We start from the raw sequence: 15,000 nt of genomic DNA, 5'->3' as shown, positions 1-15,000 counted from the left end.
GCCTCAGTGAACAAATGTGATTTTAGGTGCTTTTTGAACGTAGCCAGTGTGGGGGCTTGGCGGATATGGAGAGGTAGACTGTTCCAAAGGGTGGGGGCAGCAACACAGAAGGCTCTGTCACCAAAAGTCCGTAGCCTGGAACGGGGGATGACAAGCTGGTCCTTGCCAGAGGACCTCAGGGACCTTGGCTGGGAGTGATGCTGGATGAGATCGGAGAGGTACTGGGGAGCAAGAGCATTGAGGGATTTGTATGCAAGGAGTTATATTTTGTAGGTGATGTGTGACTTCACCGGGAGCCAGTGAAGCTGCTTGAGTGTGTGGGTAATGTGTTGCCATCGCTTTGTGTGTGTGAGATCCTGGCAGCCGAGTTTTGGACACGCTGTAGCTTGTCCAGTGCTTTGGTGGGAAGACCATAAAGGACACCGTTACAGTAGTCCAGACGGGAGGTGATGAAGGCATGTGTCAGAGTCTCCGCAACAGTGTCTGACAGTGAGGGCCGGAGTCTGCAGATGTTTTTGAGGTGGAAGAAGGCGGATTTGGTGATGTTACTGATGTGAGCTTGGAGTGAGAGGTTGCAGTCCAGAGTCACACCCAAGTTACGCACTTCTTGGGAGGGCCTGATGGTAATGCCATCTACGTTCAATAAGACGTCCCCAACTTTCTTGGACAAAGACGGAGGGGCCACCACCATGAGCTCTGTCTTGTTGTTGTTGAGTTTGAGCAGGTTGGTGGCCATCCAAGTCTTTATGTCATGCAGGCAGTGAACTAGTGATAGGGGAGGGAGATTGGTAGATGGTTTAGCGCTAATGTAGAGCTGGGTGTCGTCAGCATAGCAGTGGAAACTGAGCCCATGCTGACGGATGATCTGGCCGAGAGGGAGCATATAGATGGTGAACAGCAGGGGGCCAAGCACTGAACCTTGGGGCACGCCGTGGTTGACTGGAGCTGGGGTCGAGTTGGAATCCTTGATAGTGATGTATTGCGTCCTAGTGAAGAGGTAGGAGTGAAACCAGGAGAGAACGGAGTCAGAGAGTCCTAAGTGTTCATGAAGACGGTGAAGCAAGATGGTATGGGAGACTGTGCCAAAAGCTGCAGATAGGTCTAGGAGGATGAGAAGGCTGATGAGGCCATTGTCTGCAGCTATGAGGAGGTCGTTCATGATCTTAATGAGCGCTGTCTCCGTGCTGTGGTGGGGTCGAAAGCCAGATTGGAGGGGTTCAAAGATGTTATGGTGGGACATGTGGTGTTGAAGCTGGGCAGCCACCGCTTTTTCCAGGATCTTGCTGAGGAAGGGTAGGTTGGAGATTGGGCGGTAATTTCCAGGATCGTCAGGGTCCAGGCTGGGTTTTTTGAGGGTGGGAATGACCACAGTTGTTTTAAAACTAGATGGCACCACACCAGATGTGAGAGAGGTGTTAATAATGTCGGTCATGGTAGGGCAAAGTGTGGGCAGACACGCCTTTACCAGGGCTGTGGGCATGGGGTCCAGTTTGCTAGAGGTGGATTTAGCTTTTGACACAAGATCCATGACCTGGTCATTACTGAGTGGTGAGAATGAGGAGAGAGAGCACTGATGTGGATGAGCAGAAGAGGTGGAGTTGCAGTCCTTCAGGTGAAAGGCAGGTGGACATGGGGCGCCTGTCTGACGGAGCTGCAGGTGGATGTCGTCCACTTTCTGCTGGAAGAAAGTTTGGAACTTGCAGCAGAGTTCTGCAGCATCTGATGGTTGGGGTGGATCTGGAGGGCGGAGGAGACAGTTTACAGTAGAGAAGAGCTGCTTTGGTTGATTCTGGTGTTTACTGATGAGAGTGGAGTAGTACAGAGTTTTAGCCCTGGAGAGAGCCTTTTTGTAATTCCCCACATGATCTCTGTAGGCCTCTTGATGTACAACCAGTCCAGATGTTTTGTACAGCCTTTCAAGCCGGCGCACAGCTGCCTTCAGATGGCAGAGCTCAGGAGTGAACCAAGGAGCGGGCTGCTGAAAGTGACGGACCGATTCTTCAGGGGGGCTACAGCATCCAGACTGTGAGAGAGAGCTTTGTTGTAGTGCTCAGTAAGGGCATCCACAGAGTAGCTGGAGGGGTGGGAGGCAAGATGTTCTGCCAGAATGCTCGACAGTACAGGTGTAGATACGCGCTTGATGTTCCTGAACGTGATTGTTCGATTCACACGCAGTCTGGGTGGGGGCTCAGGTACCGAGAAGAGGATGGCACGGTGATCTGAGACAGCTAGGTCCAGGCATTGGAGATTGAGGGGAGTTATGCCAGTGGAGCAGACTAAATCCAAGGTGTGGCCTTTGTCATGTGTGGGGCCATGTACATGCTGCGTTATGTTTAAACACTCAAGGATAGATAAGAACTCTGTTGCAAATGGGCAGCTTTGTGAGTCCACATGAATATTAAAATCACCCAAAATTATGGTGGATGGGGACATGGGGCAGACAGTGGTGAGTAACTCTGAGAGTTCAGACAGGAACCCACTGTTGGCTTTAGGAGGGCAGTAGACAAGTATAACTTGTAGCTGTGCAGCCCCAGTCAACACAAAGTGCACGCATTCGAAAGTGCTGGAATTTATGGGGAGTTCTTTGACCATGATGTCAGAATTGTATATGACAGCCAGCCTACCACCACGGCCCAAGGAGCGAGGCTTTTGGATGTATACAGTACATAGCCTGGGGGAGTGGCCAGATTGAGAGAGAAGAAATCCTGCCGATTTTGCCATGTCTCGGTCAAACACATGAAATGGAGTTTTCTTTCAGTAATTATGTCATGAATTAGTTCTGCCTTGTTGTTTAATGAGTTGCACTGCAGGGCGATTCCGAGTGGAGGTCCCACCTGGATACAGCAACTGTGCTGTCGATGGAAGGCACAGAAAGCCACAGCGATGTTGGTAGGAGAGACTACAATCTGCCGCCGGTAGTGCCAGGATAGCCAATCCAACGGTAAGATTCCAGCTTGTTCCGTAGCAGCCAACTGAATTCATCCAGGTAACGTTGGTAGTGCTTGATCGCCACTGGTCGCGCAGTGCAATTAAAGTAACACTCAAAAAGTATGCGAAAATGGCAGATTTGACTCGCGGAATGTATCAAGTGAATAGTAAGCAGTAAAATAGCAGGACATGTGTTATCCCTATTGGCCCTAAATGGGCTATTGGCCCTAAATGGGCCCTAAATGGGCGTTATAAAAACTGAGTGAGGTGTACTTTTGTACATTACGCACTGTAAAGTTATAATTATTTTTTAAAAAATTGCACTATTTCTTATGTCTACTCCTATAATATTGTTTTTCTTCTTACTTATGTTATATTACTTTAGTCAGACCTGTGTATCCCTGGGCCCCTTTCTATGTTTGAACTGTTTTGCCCAACCTCTCTTTTGCCATGTAAAGCACTTTGGGTCAACTCCTGTTGTTTTTAAATGTGCTATATAAATAAAAGTGACTTGACTCGACTTGACTTATAAAAACTGTGTGTACTTTTGTACATTGCACACTGTTAAGACAAATCAAGAGCAGAAGAATTTAGTCAATTTTTGGTAATAATCGAAGAGTACACGGTATGAAAGTCATTGTTTCATATCTTAGACCTGTGATGGATTATTGTGTTCTTAGGTCAACTCAGTGATGAACTGAAGAACAAAGAGAATGCTGAGAGATATGGCCAGCTGACTTTGTAAGTCACACACACACGCACACACACACACACATGCACACTTGTTCACACTTTAGTGTCAGTTACTCAAATACACACACACACACACACACACACTCACTCACTCACTCACTCACTCTCACACACACACACACACTTGTTTAGTCAGTTACTCAAATCTACATATACACAGTATATCAGTCAGTTTATCATACAGATATTTCCATAACACTCACTACCGTTAGAAGTTAGAGTAATTTTTCATTAACAGGATTCTGTTTTAAAAGTTAAATGCTATGTGTTTTCATAGAGACTTTGGGACACCTGTGCAAGGCTGCAATGTAGGTAATCGACCTCATAAGGTAACAATTAATTTGAAGAATTCAACTTTATAAACTAATTAGTGTTCAGTATATGCAGGTCTCAGAGAAACAACCAACTTGAATTAGTTATCTTACTCAGTTACTGTCAACATATTTCTAAAACAATTTCCTTGTCAAAGGAGTGCTTTAAGAAACGTTTTCCCCTTGACTTGAGCATTTCAATGGAGCACAAAACAAGCAAAAACTTGTTCCACAATGTAACATTAACTTTACATATGTCTGTCCCCTTTAAACTTTTGGTCATTTCCACAGCCAACAGAAGGGATGGGTCAGCTACTCACTGCCAATGTGACTGGTGAAGATCTACAGCTCATATTTAGCACTGACAAACATCAACTCACAGGACAGCCTCCATTGCAAGCCAAGAACAACAATGCAGTTCAACAGTGTGTGTGTGGTCAAGAGCGTGGGTGTGATGAGAACACGTGTGAAAGAGAGAGTGTGGAATGTAATGATGTTTCCACCAGATATGATTGGCAGAATATTGTGGTTCTAGAAGACGACCCAGTGGTTCTGCAGGCCGCGTATTCCCTGTTTGAGAGACACACCTCCTTCTCCACCCTGCTGCACGTCCACAAAGGTCATACGCTGCTGCTTAAAGGGTCAGAGGTACGTCTGACCTCCGACAGTCAGGTCACGCTGGTAGGTCACGGGGACAGGGGGAGTGATGGTGTTGTTAGACTGGAGGGATATGGGGCAGAAGAGCTGGCCAAAGTAGTGAGTAGAATGGGCAGAGAGATCGGGACGGTCAGTCTGGTAGGCTGTGAACTGGGCAAAGACCTCCAGTTTGCAGAGCGTCTGCTCAGAGAGCTTATAAGAGCCTGGGGGTGGAGAGCAGGCTTGTCCTGCACAGAGCCCTGCTATCAGTGAGTCCGAGCGGGGAGACGCTGACCAGGGATGAGCAGGGTGGGGTCTGGAGGCATGGGGACGACAGCACAAAAGTCACTGCCCAACTGGACCAGGCAGGAAACCTGCTGACCAGGGTGGAGGGGGTCAGGCGAGGTACAGTTGTCCCGTACTACCAGGGACATGCTCTGCAAGGGAAAACAAAACAAAACAAGGAAACAAAAAAAGCATCAGCATCAGCATCAACATCAGGAGCAGGATCAGCATCAGGATCAGGACCAGTGCAGGACAGACCTTGGCCAGAAGAACAACGTTTTATCCCAGAAGAATATCAGAAGAACGAGTATCAAGAACACAAACTTCTGGAGAAATTAACATGGATCATTTTCAGAAATAGAGGCAATCAAAAATGTAACGATTTTTATAACGGTAAAGTACAGTGGAAACCCAAAATAGTAACAGAAGACACCCCCGCAATAACCGTCTGGGATCCCAAACCATTTGAAAATAAAAATGTTGAAATCTGCATGTTAAACGATATAGTGGATATAGTTAGGGAAATCAGTTACCATGTCAAGAAAAATATCAAGCAAGAATATGTGTTTTATAATTTCAACCAGTATATATACCGTGTGCGGACAGGCAATCTGTATGTGCATCTGGTGGGCAAAGAGTCAAACAGAAAGGAAGACGGTGGGTATGGGAAAAACGGAGATGGGTTTGATGGTTACAAAGAGGAAAGCTACACTGGCATATTAAAAGGGATAGGTAAGGAAGGTACTATAGATTTACCATTTCATAAGTTTTGCAACACGTTCTTTCACAGTAAACCATGTTATCATAAGTGTTACATACTGGGACATTACTTCATGGCTGCAGTCTTTGCTGAATCTGTAAGAAACTTCCGGCAGTTTACTCTTTTCCTGCTTAGTTCTGCAGGGTGTGGTCCTGATGCTGACAATAACCTTGAAATGTGTAATATGTTTGTAAAAGACAACCCTATGACAAGCGGGGGCACCTGGTTTTATAAGGAAAAGAGAGGTTTTTATGGGTGGGACAAGTTTCCGGATAACAGTAAGAAGAAGTATAGCAACAATCTTGGTAATAAAACGATCTTTGAAAGACTTAATTTACTTTGGACTATTGCTATTACTGTTCTTCAGATGAACAGTGGAATAATTTAATGTGCTACATTTGCTTTGAACCTGATATAGCTAGATAGGAGTTGTTGCTCCAACTGCTTTCAGATAATTTATTTCCCTGTAAATTTGCACTTCTAAAGTCTCACCACTACAGGTTTATGTTCTTGAAGTAATGTTGATGGAATAATTTGTATTGCTGTATCTGCCAAATAATGTCTTAAATACATATGTGAACTTTGCAGATGACGAGAGAGGCTGAAGTGACAAGAGGACATTGCCTATCATTAGGTCAGTGGTCTTTATAAGAAGGATAAAATGTCCTTTTATACTCTTTTGATCCCGCGAGGGAAATTTGGTCTCTGCATTTATCCCAGTCCGTGAATTTGTGAAACACACTCAGCACACAGTGAACACACAGTGAGGTGAAGCACACACTAATCCCGGCGCAGTGAGCTGCCTGCAACAACAGCGGCGCTCGGGGAGCAGTGAGGGGCTAGGTGCCTTGCTCAAGGGCACTTCAGCCGTGCCTACTGGTCGGGGTTCGAATCGGCACAAGTTACAAGTTAACGTACAGCCCTGCCACCCATTAGAAATGGCATGGTAAATCTGCGGCCGTTATTGAATCATTACGTAGCAAGCAAAGCCCCATTTCAGGCAGGGAGCTACAGTGATATTCCAGGGACTTTGTCCTTAACAGGATGTGCCATTGCCAGGCACAGTGGGGAGGGGAACTCACAGGTTTGCTAACACCTACCTCATCAATATTATAAATGTTACTCTGAAGTTCTAATTGTTAGTAGTGAAACCACCTAACATTTCTCAATATTTCCATCACCTATGTGTAGCTAACACCCATGGTTATGATATTCAGACCTTACATCAGACTTAATTTGGTGAACATTTCATCAAGACATTGAGTAAACACCACATGTACAACAGGTACCTCATTATCGACATAGACATGTGTCGTTATTCTCAGCCCTTTTTGTTCTGTCGGGCTGTGACCAGGTTGACGGGTGGTTATTGGAGTGGTGGTTGGCATGAAGATTAGGCTGCTGGGGGCTCCCTGAAGCTGGAACTGACAGGCCAAGTACATCCATGGCAACAGCCAAGGTGGGTGGGGCTTAGGCACAGAAGGATTTTTAAACTTCCTCTTCTCTCTGCTTTGAATCTTGCTCCCAAGGTTTGCTTCTGATGTATGTGCTGACAATTTCTTTCTTCGGTCATGGCATGAAAGAAGTGTGCCGTCATTGCCATTTCATGTTACAGCATGCTGGCATTACTCACAAAGTCAATTGCTTATGACCCTCTTAACAATGTATCCTACAAGATGATATAATACAGTAGTATCTGTTTTTGTTAAGTCAGGTGTTGCTGTAGCGTTTATCAGCTCCTCTCCTCCTCCCTCAGACCAAGACTGCAGATGGTCTCCTTGATATCCAGGAAGTCTTCCTGTAGCTTCCGGTTTTGACCGTCGAGAGGAACTGGACAACTGTGTTGAAACTCCACTGGCGTTGGGACAGGATTCCTCTGTCTGATGCAGCTGAAAATGTTCTCCAGGCAATCCTTGGACAACCTACTGGTGAGAATGAACTTCTGTCCCTGGCTTAACATCTCTTAGTGTACTTCCAGGATTACAGTTGCAGAAGTCAGTAGTCACCACTACATTTTCAACTGGTTTCCAGCTGCCCTTGTGACCAATCCTCAGGCCATGAAAAAGATGGATGGTGTCCCAAAGCAAGCTGATGGCTTTCTCATACTCATTCTCTTTCAATCTGCCCAGGGCAATTACGACATGGCGGGAGGACATAAGGTCGAACCAGTGGTCTACTTTCTCAAGGAACCGTGAGGTTTTCAGGGAGGACTGTGGCCGTTTCTCCTCTTCAACCAGGTTTTTCTGGACAGCACTGGTCACTCTACTAAAGACTTGCATGGCAGGTTGGACACTGAAATGGGAGTGGGTTGGCAGTCATGAAGGATAAATGGTTGTCCCTGTGTTAATGGTCGTTCACATCAGGAACGATAACTACTGTATAATGATAAGTGTCCGTACCAATTAAGAAAAGTGAATCCTTGAATATGATAGCTAAAATTTGCGTCCGCTTTGTATTGTTCTCAACATCACTCAGAAAGTCATCCCCAATAACATCTGTCTTCATGTTATCGTTACAGTTTATGTGTGGATGTAAGGTGGTTGGCTGTGTGTGGTGGGTCTTGCTGGAGATGGCCTCTTGCTTTAGTCTATGGTTATGACTTAATGTGGCAGCTGTGAATGTGTTGTTCCAAGTATAAACTGAATGTTACCTGCTCTGTTCTCTCCCTCCATTCTCCACTGTGTCTGTTCTGCTTACCTAGGACCAAGGATGCCGAGGATGAGAAAGGTGTGCGGTAGGATGCCTTCAGCTTCAACGTCTTCAACACCTCCCCTAACACTCCTGGCTCCATCAAATGTGCTGCATCCTCCTTAGCTTGTCCCTGTTATAGGTGTGCTTAGTTATGGACAGCTACCCATCCTTTGCACATTGTGTCTTTTCTGTTGTTCACACACAGTTCAGACATTGGGAACTGAAATCTTTATTTTTTGAAACTATAAATGAATGTCAAACCTCCTTTCTATGTTGCCGTCCCACCACACCTCCCTTCCGGTATTTTAGTTGTTTTTCCCCTGTTCTTTTTGTTAACACACACTTGTTTCACGCATTGAAAAATGAATAAAATATCTAAAATGTATCAGTCACCTTTTTATGCTGCAGTCTCACCAGCTATGTGAAATATGAGTTGCAACTGTTTTATTGTAACGGTTGATTGCCTATTGAGTTACAAGTGTGTTATGGAAACAGTGGGTGTGTATTGATATAACTTATTTTTAACATTTAAGCTGTAATTGATCATTTCTATATTTATTTGACACATGATTATGGCTGAGTCTTACAATTGTATCAATGCTGTGGTGGCAACTTTTATTTTATCAAAATAACTGAATAGGACACTAACAGAAATGCCTAAACACTAGATCTGTAGGCCACAGCATGCTGACATATCTGAGACCATGTTGTAAATATTGGGTATCTAAATTTGCAAGTAATAAAGCTGTTGCCACAACATCACAGTCAACACTAGGGGGTGTCGTTTTGTAAGGTGAGCAATGACATGAACGAAGGCCGTTTTGTCACGTCTGTCATAAAGTGAATGTTGCATAGACATCTTCAGTGGACATAAGTAGTTGACAAAAGCAATATTTAGGCGACATAGGCATTATTTATGGCACTAATGGAACGCCATAGGTTTCTTGGGTTTGGGTGCTCTTTAGTCCAAGGTATTGTACATCCAGGTTCAAGAATGAGAATAAATTCTCTGACTAAGGCACTCCAACTTAAAATGCCTTTATTAATTTGACAAGTCCTAAATGGACATATTAGAAACAAGGCCAGAGTTTAAAGTTAGCCAGGCTAGCTCTATATGTAACTGTAAGTTGAATCATTGATCTTGGTAAGGTGAAACAACCTCCAACTGCAAGCCTTGTTGAATAATTATGTGCCACTGAACTGAAGGATATATTTCTATAAATAATAAAAGGTGATTTTGTTATTATGACATTTTTAAATAAAACCATCAATAAAGACAAAAATCTAGTCTTGTTTTGCTCACCGGTTTTCCGATGCTTCTCTGGTGGGTTGCCGTCGAACCCCACACCATTTATCCATTTGTGGTCCAAACACATTTATTTATCAGTTCTACTAATTCATTCATTTTAATAACATTTCATGTGTTAATATTCATGACAAATTAAAGGCGATGGTAGTCCAACAGCAGGCCAGAGGTGGCCCGCTGCCAAACACCAGTGTTCTGATATCTGCAAATCTGATTTTGCTATCTGGGATCTGGTGTCTGTATTCTACTGCTTTGGGAAACCGATTTTGCAAAGCAAATATCTTTTAGCTGCATTTGTGTGTCCGTGTGTGTGAGTGTGCGCATGTGTGTGTGTGTATGTGTATGTTTGTGTGTGTGTGTCTGTGTGTGTGTATATGTGTGTATGTCTGTGTGTGTGTGTGTGTGTGTGTGTGTGTGTCTGCCAGAACATCAGGCTGCCAGAGGCTCATCTCATGTCTTAAATCTGCTCCTAGACAGATTGCAGACTTCCAATGAGACACTTGGCAGATAACAGCAACAGTGTGTGTGTGTGTGTGTGATAGAGAGAGAGAGCAATGCTGCTCGTATGTGCCCTATGGAGAGAGACGTCTTCACTCCAAATGTCTGTCTGGTTAACATACTGCTCTCTGGTCCTCATGGTGTGTGTGTGTGTGTGTGTGTGTGAGAGAGAGAGAGAGGGATAGAGAGAGAGAGAGAGAGCGAGAGAGTGTGTGTGTCTTCCCTCCCAATGTCTGTCTGGTTCCCATACTACACTCCTCCTGGACAAGAGCACGTGAGTTCGCGGACGGCATTTCCTCAGTGTTCCCCTGGACGAGAGACGAGACGGGATCTGACTCATGTGTGTATAGGGAAGACCTGCTGGTGAAAGAGCCTGCGGTCGCAGCTCCATACAGACCAGCACGGGGACCCAAGAGGAGCCGAAGACGGAGAAACAAAAACACGCCCACACTCACTGTACGCACGCCTCTGGTATGCCTGTGGAAAATGAGTCATCTTGCAGGAGTTACAGGAGGCTGGCTGGTTGGCTGGCTGTCCCGAACTTTAAAAAATGGTAGTCTGGCCAGGCCATCACAGAGACTCCTGCATGGATCATAAATCATAATAACATGGAACAGTGGTGTCATATGACTACGGTTTTAGCGCTGCTGCTGACCGACACCAAGCCGTACACGAACAAGCACTGTGCGGGGTAGCTTGCAGAGCATCCTTTTCTGTTGCTCTAATAGAGTGTTTACGGTAGGCAACTTGTGCGCCTCTTGTTTTTCTGCGGTGGTTCCGATCGTGCATGCAGGTGTAGACCAGACGCAATTTCACTACGCAACAAGCGCTGCTCCAGCTGGCCGTCAGCGGCGTTCGGTCCTGGGGAAACATTTAATGACATTAGTGGGACTCCGTCGGTAAAACCTCATCCTAGGAAGGTGCCAGCGAATCCAATTCGACTGATTCTTCAAAGGCGAGCGCTGTGCAAGATTATGTTCAGGTGCTGAGCTTTTCTCCAGAGTAGCGGGCAATGTCAAACGTCAACGTCTGGAGATGGAAAACAACGTAACAGGCGAACTGCACCCAGTTTATCATCACCATCTGGAAAAATAAGGCTTTTATTTGTGCAGCGTTCGATCATTTAAATCACCGCCATGCCGCAAATGTTGGGGTTGTTCACCACTGACCATGTGGCAAAGCTCAGAAAACGGCACCAGTGCACTGATGATGACGGTCTTCGCTGGTGATGCTCAGATGTGGGAGCGTTACAGTAACTGAGAATCAATCTTGTAGTGACCGCTGGAGACGTTGACGTGGACACAACATCTGCTAGATTTGAGTGAGTGTGTGTGCAATATAATTATCACTTTTTTTTATCTCGACAGTTTTTTCATTGAGGGTAAAACAGTAAGTCGTGTCGACACGCATTTTACACGAAGCCTTCACCATGGATGAAGGTAATGCCAACGACTCAGTCCCAGATCTGAAAGACCTGGAGTTAAAGATCGGGAGAAAGACCCCCGAGGGTCTCCTGAAGTGGATGCGGGAAGAATCTGCGCATCGTGGGGAGTCCAAGTCAAGTATCCCGGAGTGTATAGATCGAGACCCGGCCAGGAAAAGCCTCGACGACAAGATAAGAAAATTGAAAGTAGAGATGGTAAGATCTGTTGGAGCTTGAATGTTCCCGTGTTGTTTTGTGTATATTAGCCTATTTGGTGTGTTCTTGGCTGACCATGAACTGTACCAGAATCTGGACTCCTGCGCTTTATTTCCCATGGGACACTAGTATCCAGACATGTTGAAAGATTGTGTCTGAGGGTTTATGTTTTTGACAGCTGTGCGACAGGCTGAGGTAGGCTACGCTACGTAACCCTATCTCTGCTTGTCCACATTCGTTTATTGAATGGGAAGATGCTTTGAACTATCTGTATCAAATTAAATAGTTTGACTTGAGGCAAATATCAGCAGAGAGAAACAGCCATATGCAATCGACGATTCAGTCTCTTTCTCTCTCCCGTTATCTCTCCACTTGCTGCAAAAATCGGCAGGTGGTTGCGTTGCTAGGAGATTAAACGGTTGAACTGATGCACTCTTTCTCTCAGAAACCGAGCATAAAAGGTGATTGATGCGTTGGAAGGACTGCCAACACCTTTTGCTTTGTTAAATGGATTGTTGTCAACATGTAGCCCTACTGTTTTGTTTCTCTCTTTTATTATGCATGTCAGCATATTAATATCCTTAAAAGTGTATTAGGCCTAGGCCCCTATTTATTAAATTTGCCATACAAGTGGTCTTACAATCGTGACGAATTTGTCCATCAGTACATAGGTCCCAGGCAATGTGTTTGAGCAGCCCCATAATCCCATGGCAGTTTTTCCGTGGGGAGGCGCATGGTGAGAGTGACGGTCATTCGTAAGCAGTGGGATTCCAGCTTGGAACCTCCGGGCTTGTTTGCGCGCACAAGATGTCTTGCGTTGACTGAGTCTTTAAAGGAGGCTCGCGCGCGGTGCTTTGAGCTTCCTGTGGTTTGCTTCGTGTGAATTGTTGGGGAGAACACGAAACGCAACAACGTTTTGCAGCCTGGAGATACACTGAGGGATTGTCATCAGATTGTGGTTAGGCCTGTGTTTTGTAAACACTCCAACAGATGGCTGTCGTTAGCGAGAGGGGCTGGGTTGCCCGTGGCTTGTCTGCACAGTTGGGTAGTCTTTGTGAGGGTGATCTGCCCCTAGAAACGGGCAGAACTCAATACGTAAGCCATGCTATCATCTAAAGTGCAGATTCAGATGACAACTTGCTTTGTAAGTCAGCACATAGAACTAACCTACCCTTAACCATTAGGGAAATAGCCCGGAGTGGGCTACCTTTTAGAGCCGTTACCACCGATCGAACGGTGGACTCAGCAGCATCAAAAACATCATTAATCACGCGCGCTGTCAGCATTCCATGACGACCGGACTGATACGTTTGCCGCGGTCAGCACTGATCCGACCGCAAGCTCAGTGATTAAGATCCGGCACCTTGTCAGTTCGGGGAGAAGAGAGAGAGGGGTAGATACAGGAGCGGCTGAGAAAGAGAGGGCAGGGAGTGAGGGAATGGAATCAGGAAGAATGAGAGAGAGAATGGGAGTAGGGTAGGGAAAAGAGGATGAGAGAGACAGAGAGAGTGCAGTGTGTAGGTGCCCTTTCTTAGGTGGTGTGTGTGTGTGTGTGTGTGTGTGTTTCCTGGTAACTGCTGCTTTAATGAGCCAGCAGTCTCCACAGTCACCATGGCCTCCTCACCTTGCCCTGTTGGGTGCCACGACAACCCCTCCTGTTCTCTACCACCCCCAGCTCAACTCTCTCTTTATCCCCCTTTCCTGCCCTCTCTCTCTCTCACACACACACACACACACACACAGAGAGAGAGAGAGAGACTCTGTGGGAGTTGAAGAGGCGAGGGTGTGAGAGAAATGTATGAGCAGGAGCGAGTGGTTACCTTGAGTGAGCCTGGCCTGTTCCCATCACGCAACCCTGCCCTGGAGCGCGCACGCACACACACTCACACATACGCGCGCGCACACACACACACACACACACACACACAAACACACACACGCACACACAAACACATATACACACACGCACACATGGTGAGTTTGGTCCGTTCCTTGCCCTTGGGCTGGGGGCTCCTTAATAACTCCAGCTACTTCACACACACACACACACACTTCAAGTCCAGAGTGCTCACTACCTCCCAGTAAGCCCCCCATGCTGAGCTCACTCAGCGGCCGTGGTCAAGGTTAGACGGGGAGAGGGGCAGACGGGACATGAGTTTGGTCTTCAGGGTTTCAGTGTGTGTGTGTGTGTGTGTGTGTGTGTGTGTGTGTGTGTGTGTGTGTGTGTGTGTTTACGATCCTGCAGAGATGAGTTTGGTCTTCAGGGTTTCAGTGTGTGTGTGTGTGTGTGTGTGTTTACGATCCTGCAGAGATGAGTTTGGTCTTCAGTGTTTCTCTCAAAGGAATACTTTCCGTCTAATCTCCCTTTCCCAAGGGCAGGATGACCACTGGAGCAATGGGTTATCTTTATTATTGAGAGAACTACTTTTATGTATGTGTGTGTGTGTGTGTGTGTCTACGTTGGTGTGAGAGAGCACAGCATCTCAAAGTAGCATGATACTTTTAGGAAACTGAAGCCATCCAACATGATACCACCAACATGAAAGAGAGACAGTTTACTATGGAGACAGTTAACTATGGAGACAGTTAACTATGGAGACAGATTACTATAGAGACAGTTAACTATGGAGACAGATTACTATGGAGACAGATTACTATGGAGACAGTTAACTATGGAGACAGATTACTATAGAGACAGTTACAGTAATAACTGTCCAATATGCGAAACAGAAAAAAGAAGAGGAGGGAGAAGAATAAAAGGATAGAGGTAGAGAAAGATGGACAGAGGTAGAGAAAGAAGGATGGAGGTAGAGAAATATAGATAGATAGATAGATAGATAGATAGATACTTTATTGATCCCCAAGGGGAAATTCAAGGAAAGAAGAAAGATGGACAGAGGTAGAGAAAGAAGGACGGAGGTAGAGAAAGATGGACAGAGGTAGAGAAAGAAGAACGGAGGTAGAGAAAGAAGGACGGAGGTAGAGAAAGAAGGACAGAGGTAGAGAAAGAAGGATAGAGGTAGAGAAAGAAGGACGGAGGTAGAGAAAGAAGGATGGAGGTAGAGAAAGAAGGATAGAGGTAGAGAAAGAAGGATGTAAAGGGAATTGGTCTGCAGTGTGCCCTTGTCCTCTTTCTCCCGTTCCTCTCATCTTTCACGGATGCGGCACAGATGGAGGTGGCTTGGTGTGCGGA

The 15,000-nt window shown here is 45.8% G+C and overlaps 1 protein-coding gene and 1 long non-coding RNA gene across 2 annotated transcripts in view; both read left to right on the top strand.

The window, feature by feature from the left end:
• Positions 1-6,258: 6,258 nt before the first annotated feature.
• LOC121678239 lies at positions 6,259-7,999 on the top strand. The gene is made up of 4 exons (XR_006021193.1): positions 6,259-6,307; positions 7,028-7,132; positions 7,430-7,601; positions 7,803-7,999. It is a non-coding gene; the product is annotated as an uncharacterized LOC121678239 (long non-coding RNA).
• Positions 8,000-10,403: 2,404 nt separating this feature from the next.
• The window catches only part of lurap1 (leucine rich adaptor protein 1), a 16,598-nt gene continuing 12,001 nt past the window's right edge, over positions 10,404-15,000 (top strand). Inside the window, exon 1 of the mRNA XM_042058044.1 lies at positions 10,404-11,807. Within this exon, the coding sequence (XP_041913978.1) occupies positions 11,598-11,807 (210 nt within the window). The 5' untranslated portion in view covers positions 10,404-11,597. The remainder of the gene's footprint in view (positions 11,808-15,000) is intronic.

The sequence above is a fragment of the Alosa sapidissima genome, chromosome 12, assembly GCF_018492685.1.
Source record: "Alosa sapidissima isolate fAloSap1 chromosome 12, fAloSap1.pri, whole genome shotgun sequence".
Taxonomy (NCBI): Eukaryota; Metazoa; Chordata; class Actinopteri; order Clupeiformes; family Clupeidae; genus Alosa; species Alosa sapidissima.
Note: the sequence above shows the minus strand (reverse complement) of the source record. Positions and strands in the feature narration are given on the sequence as shown.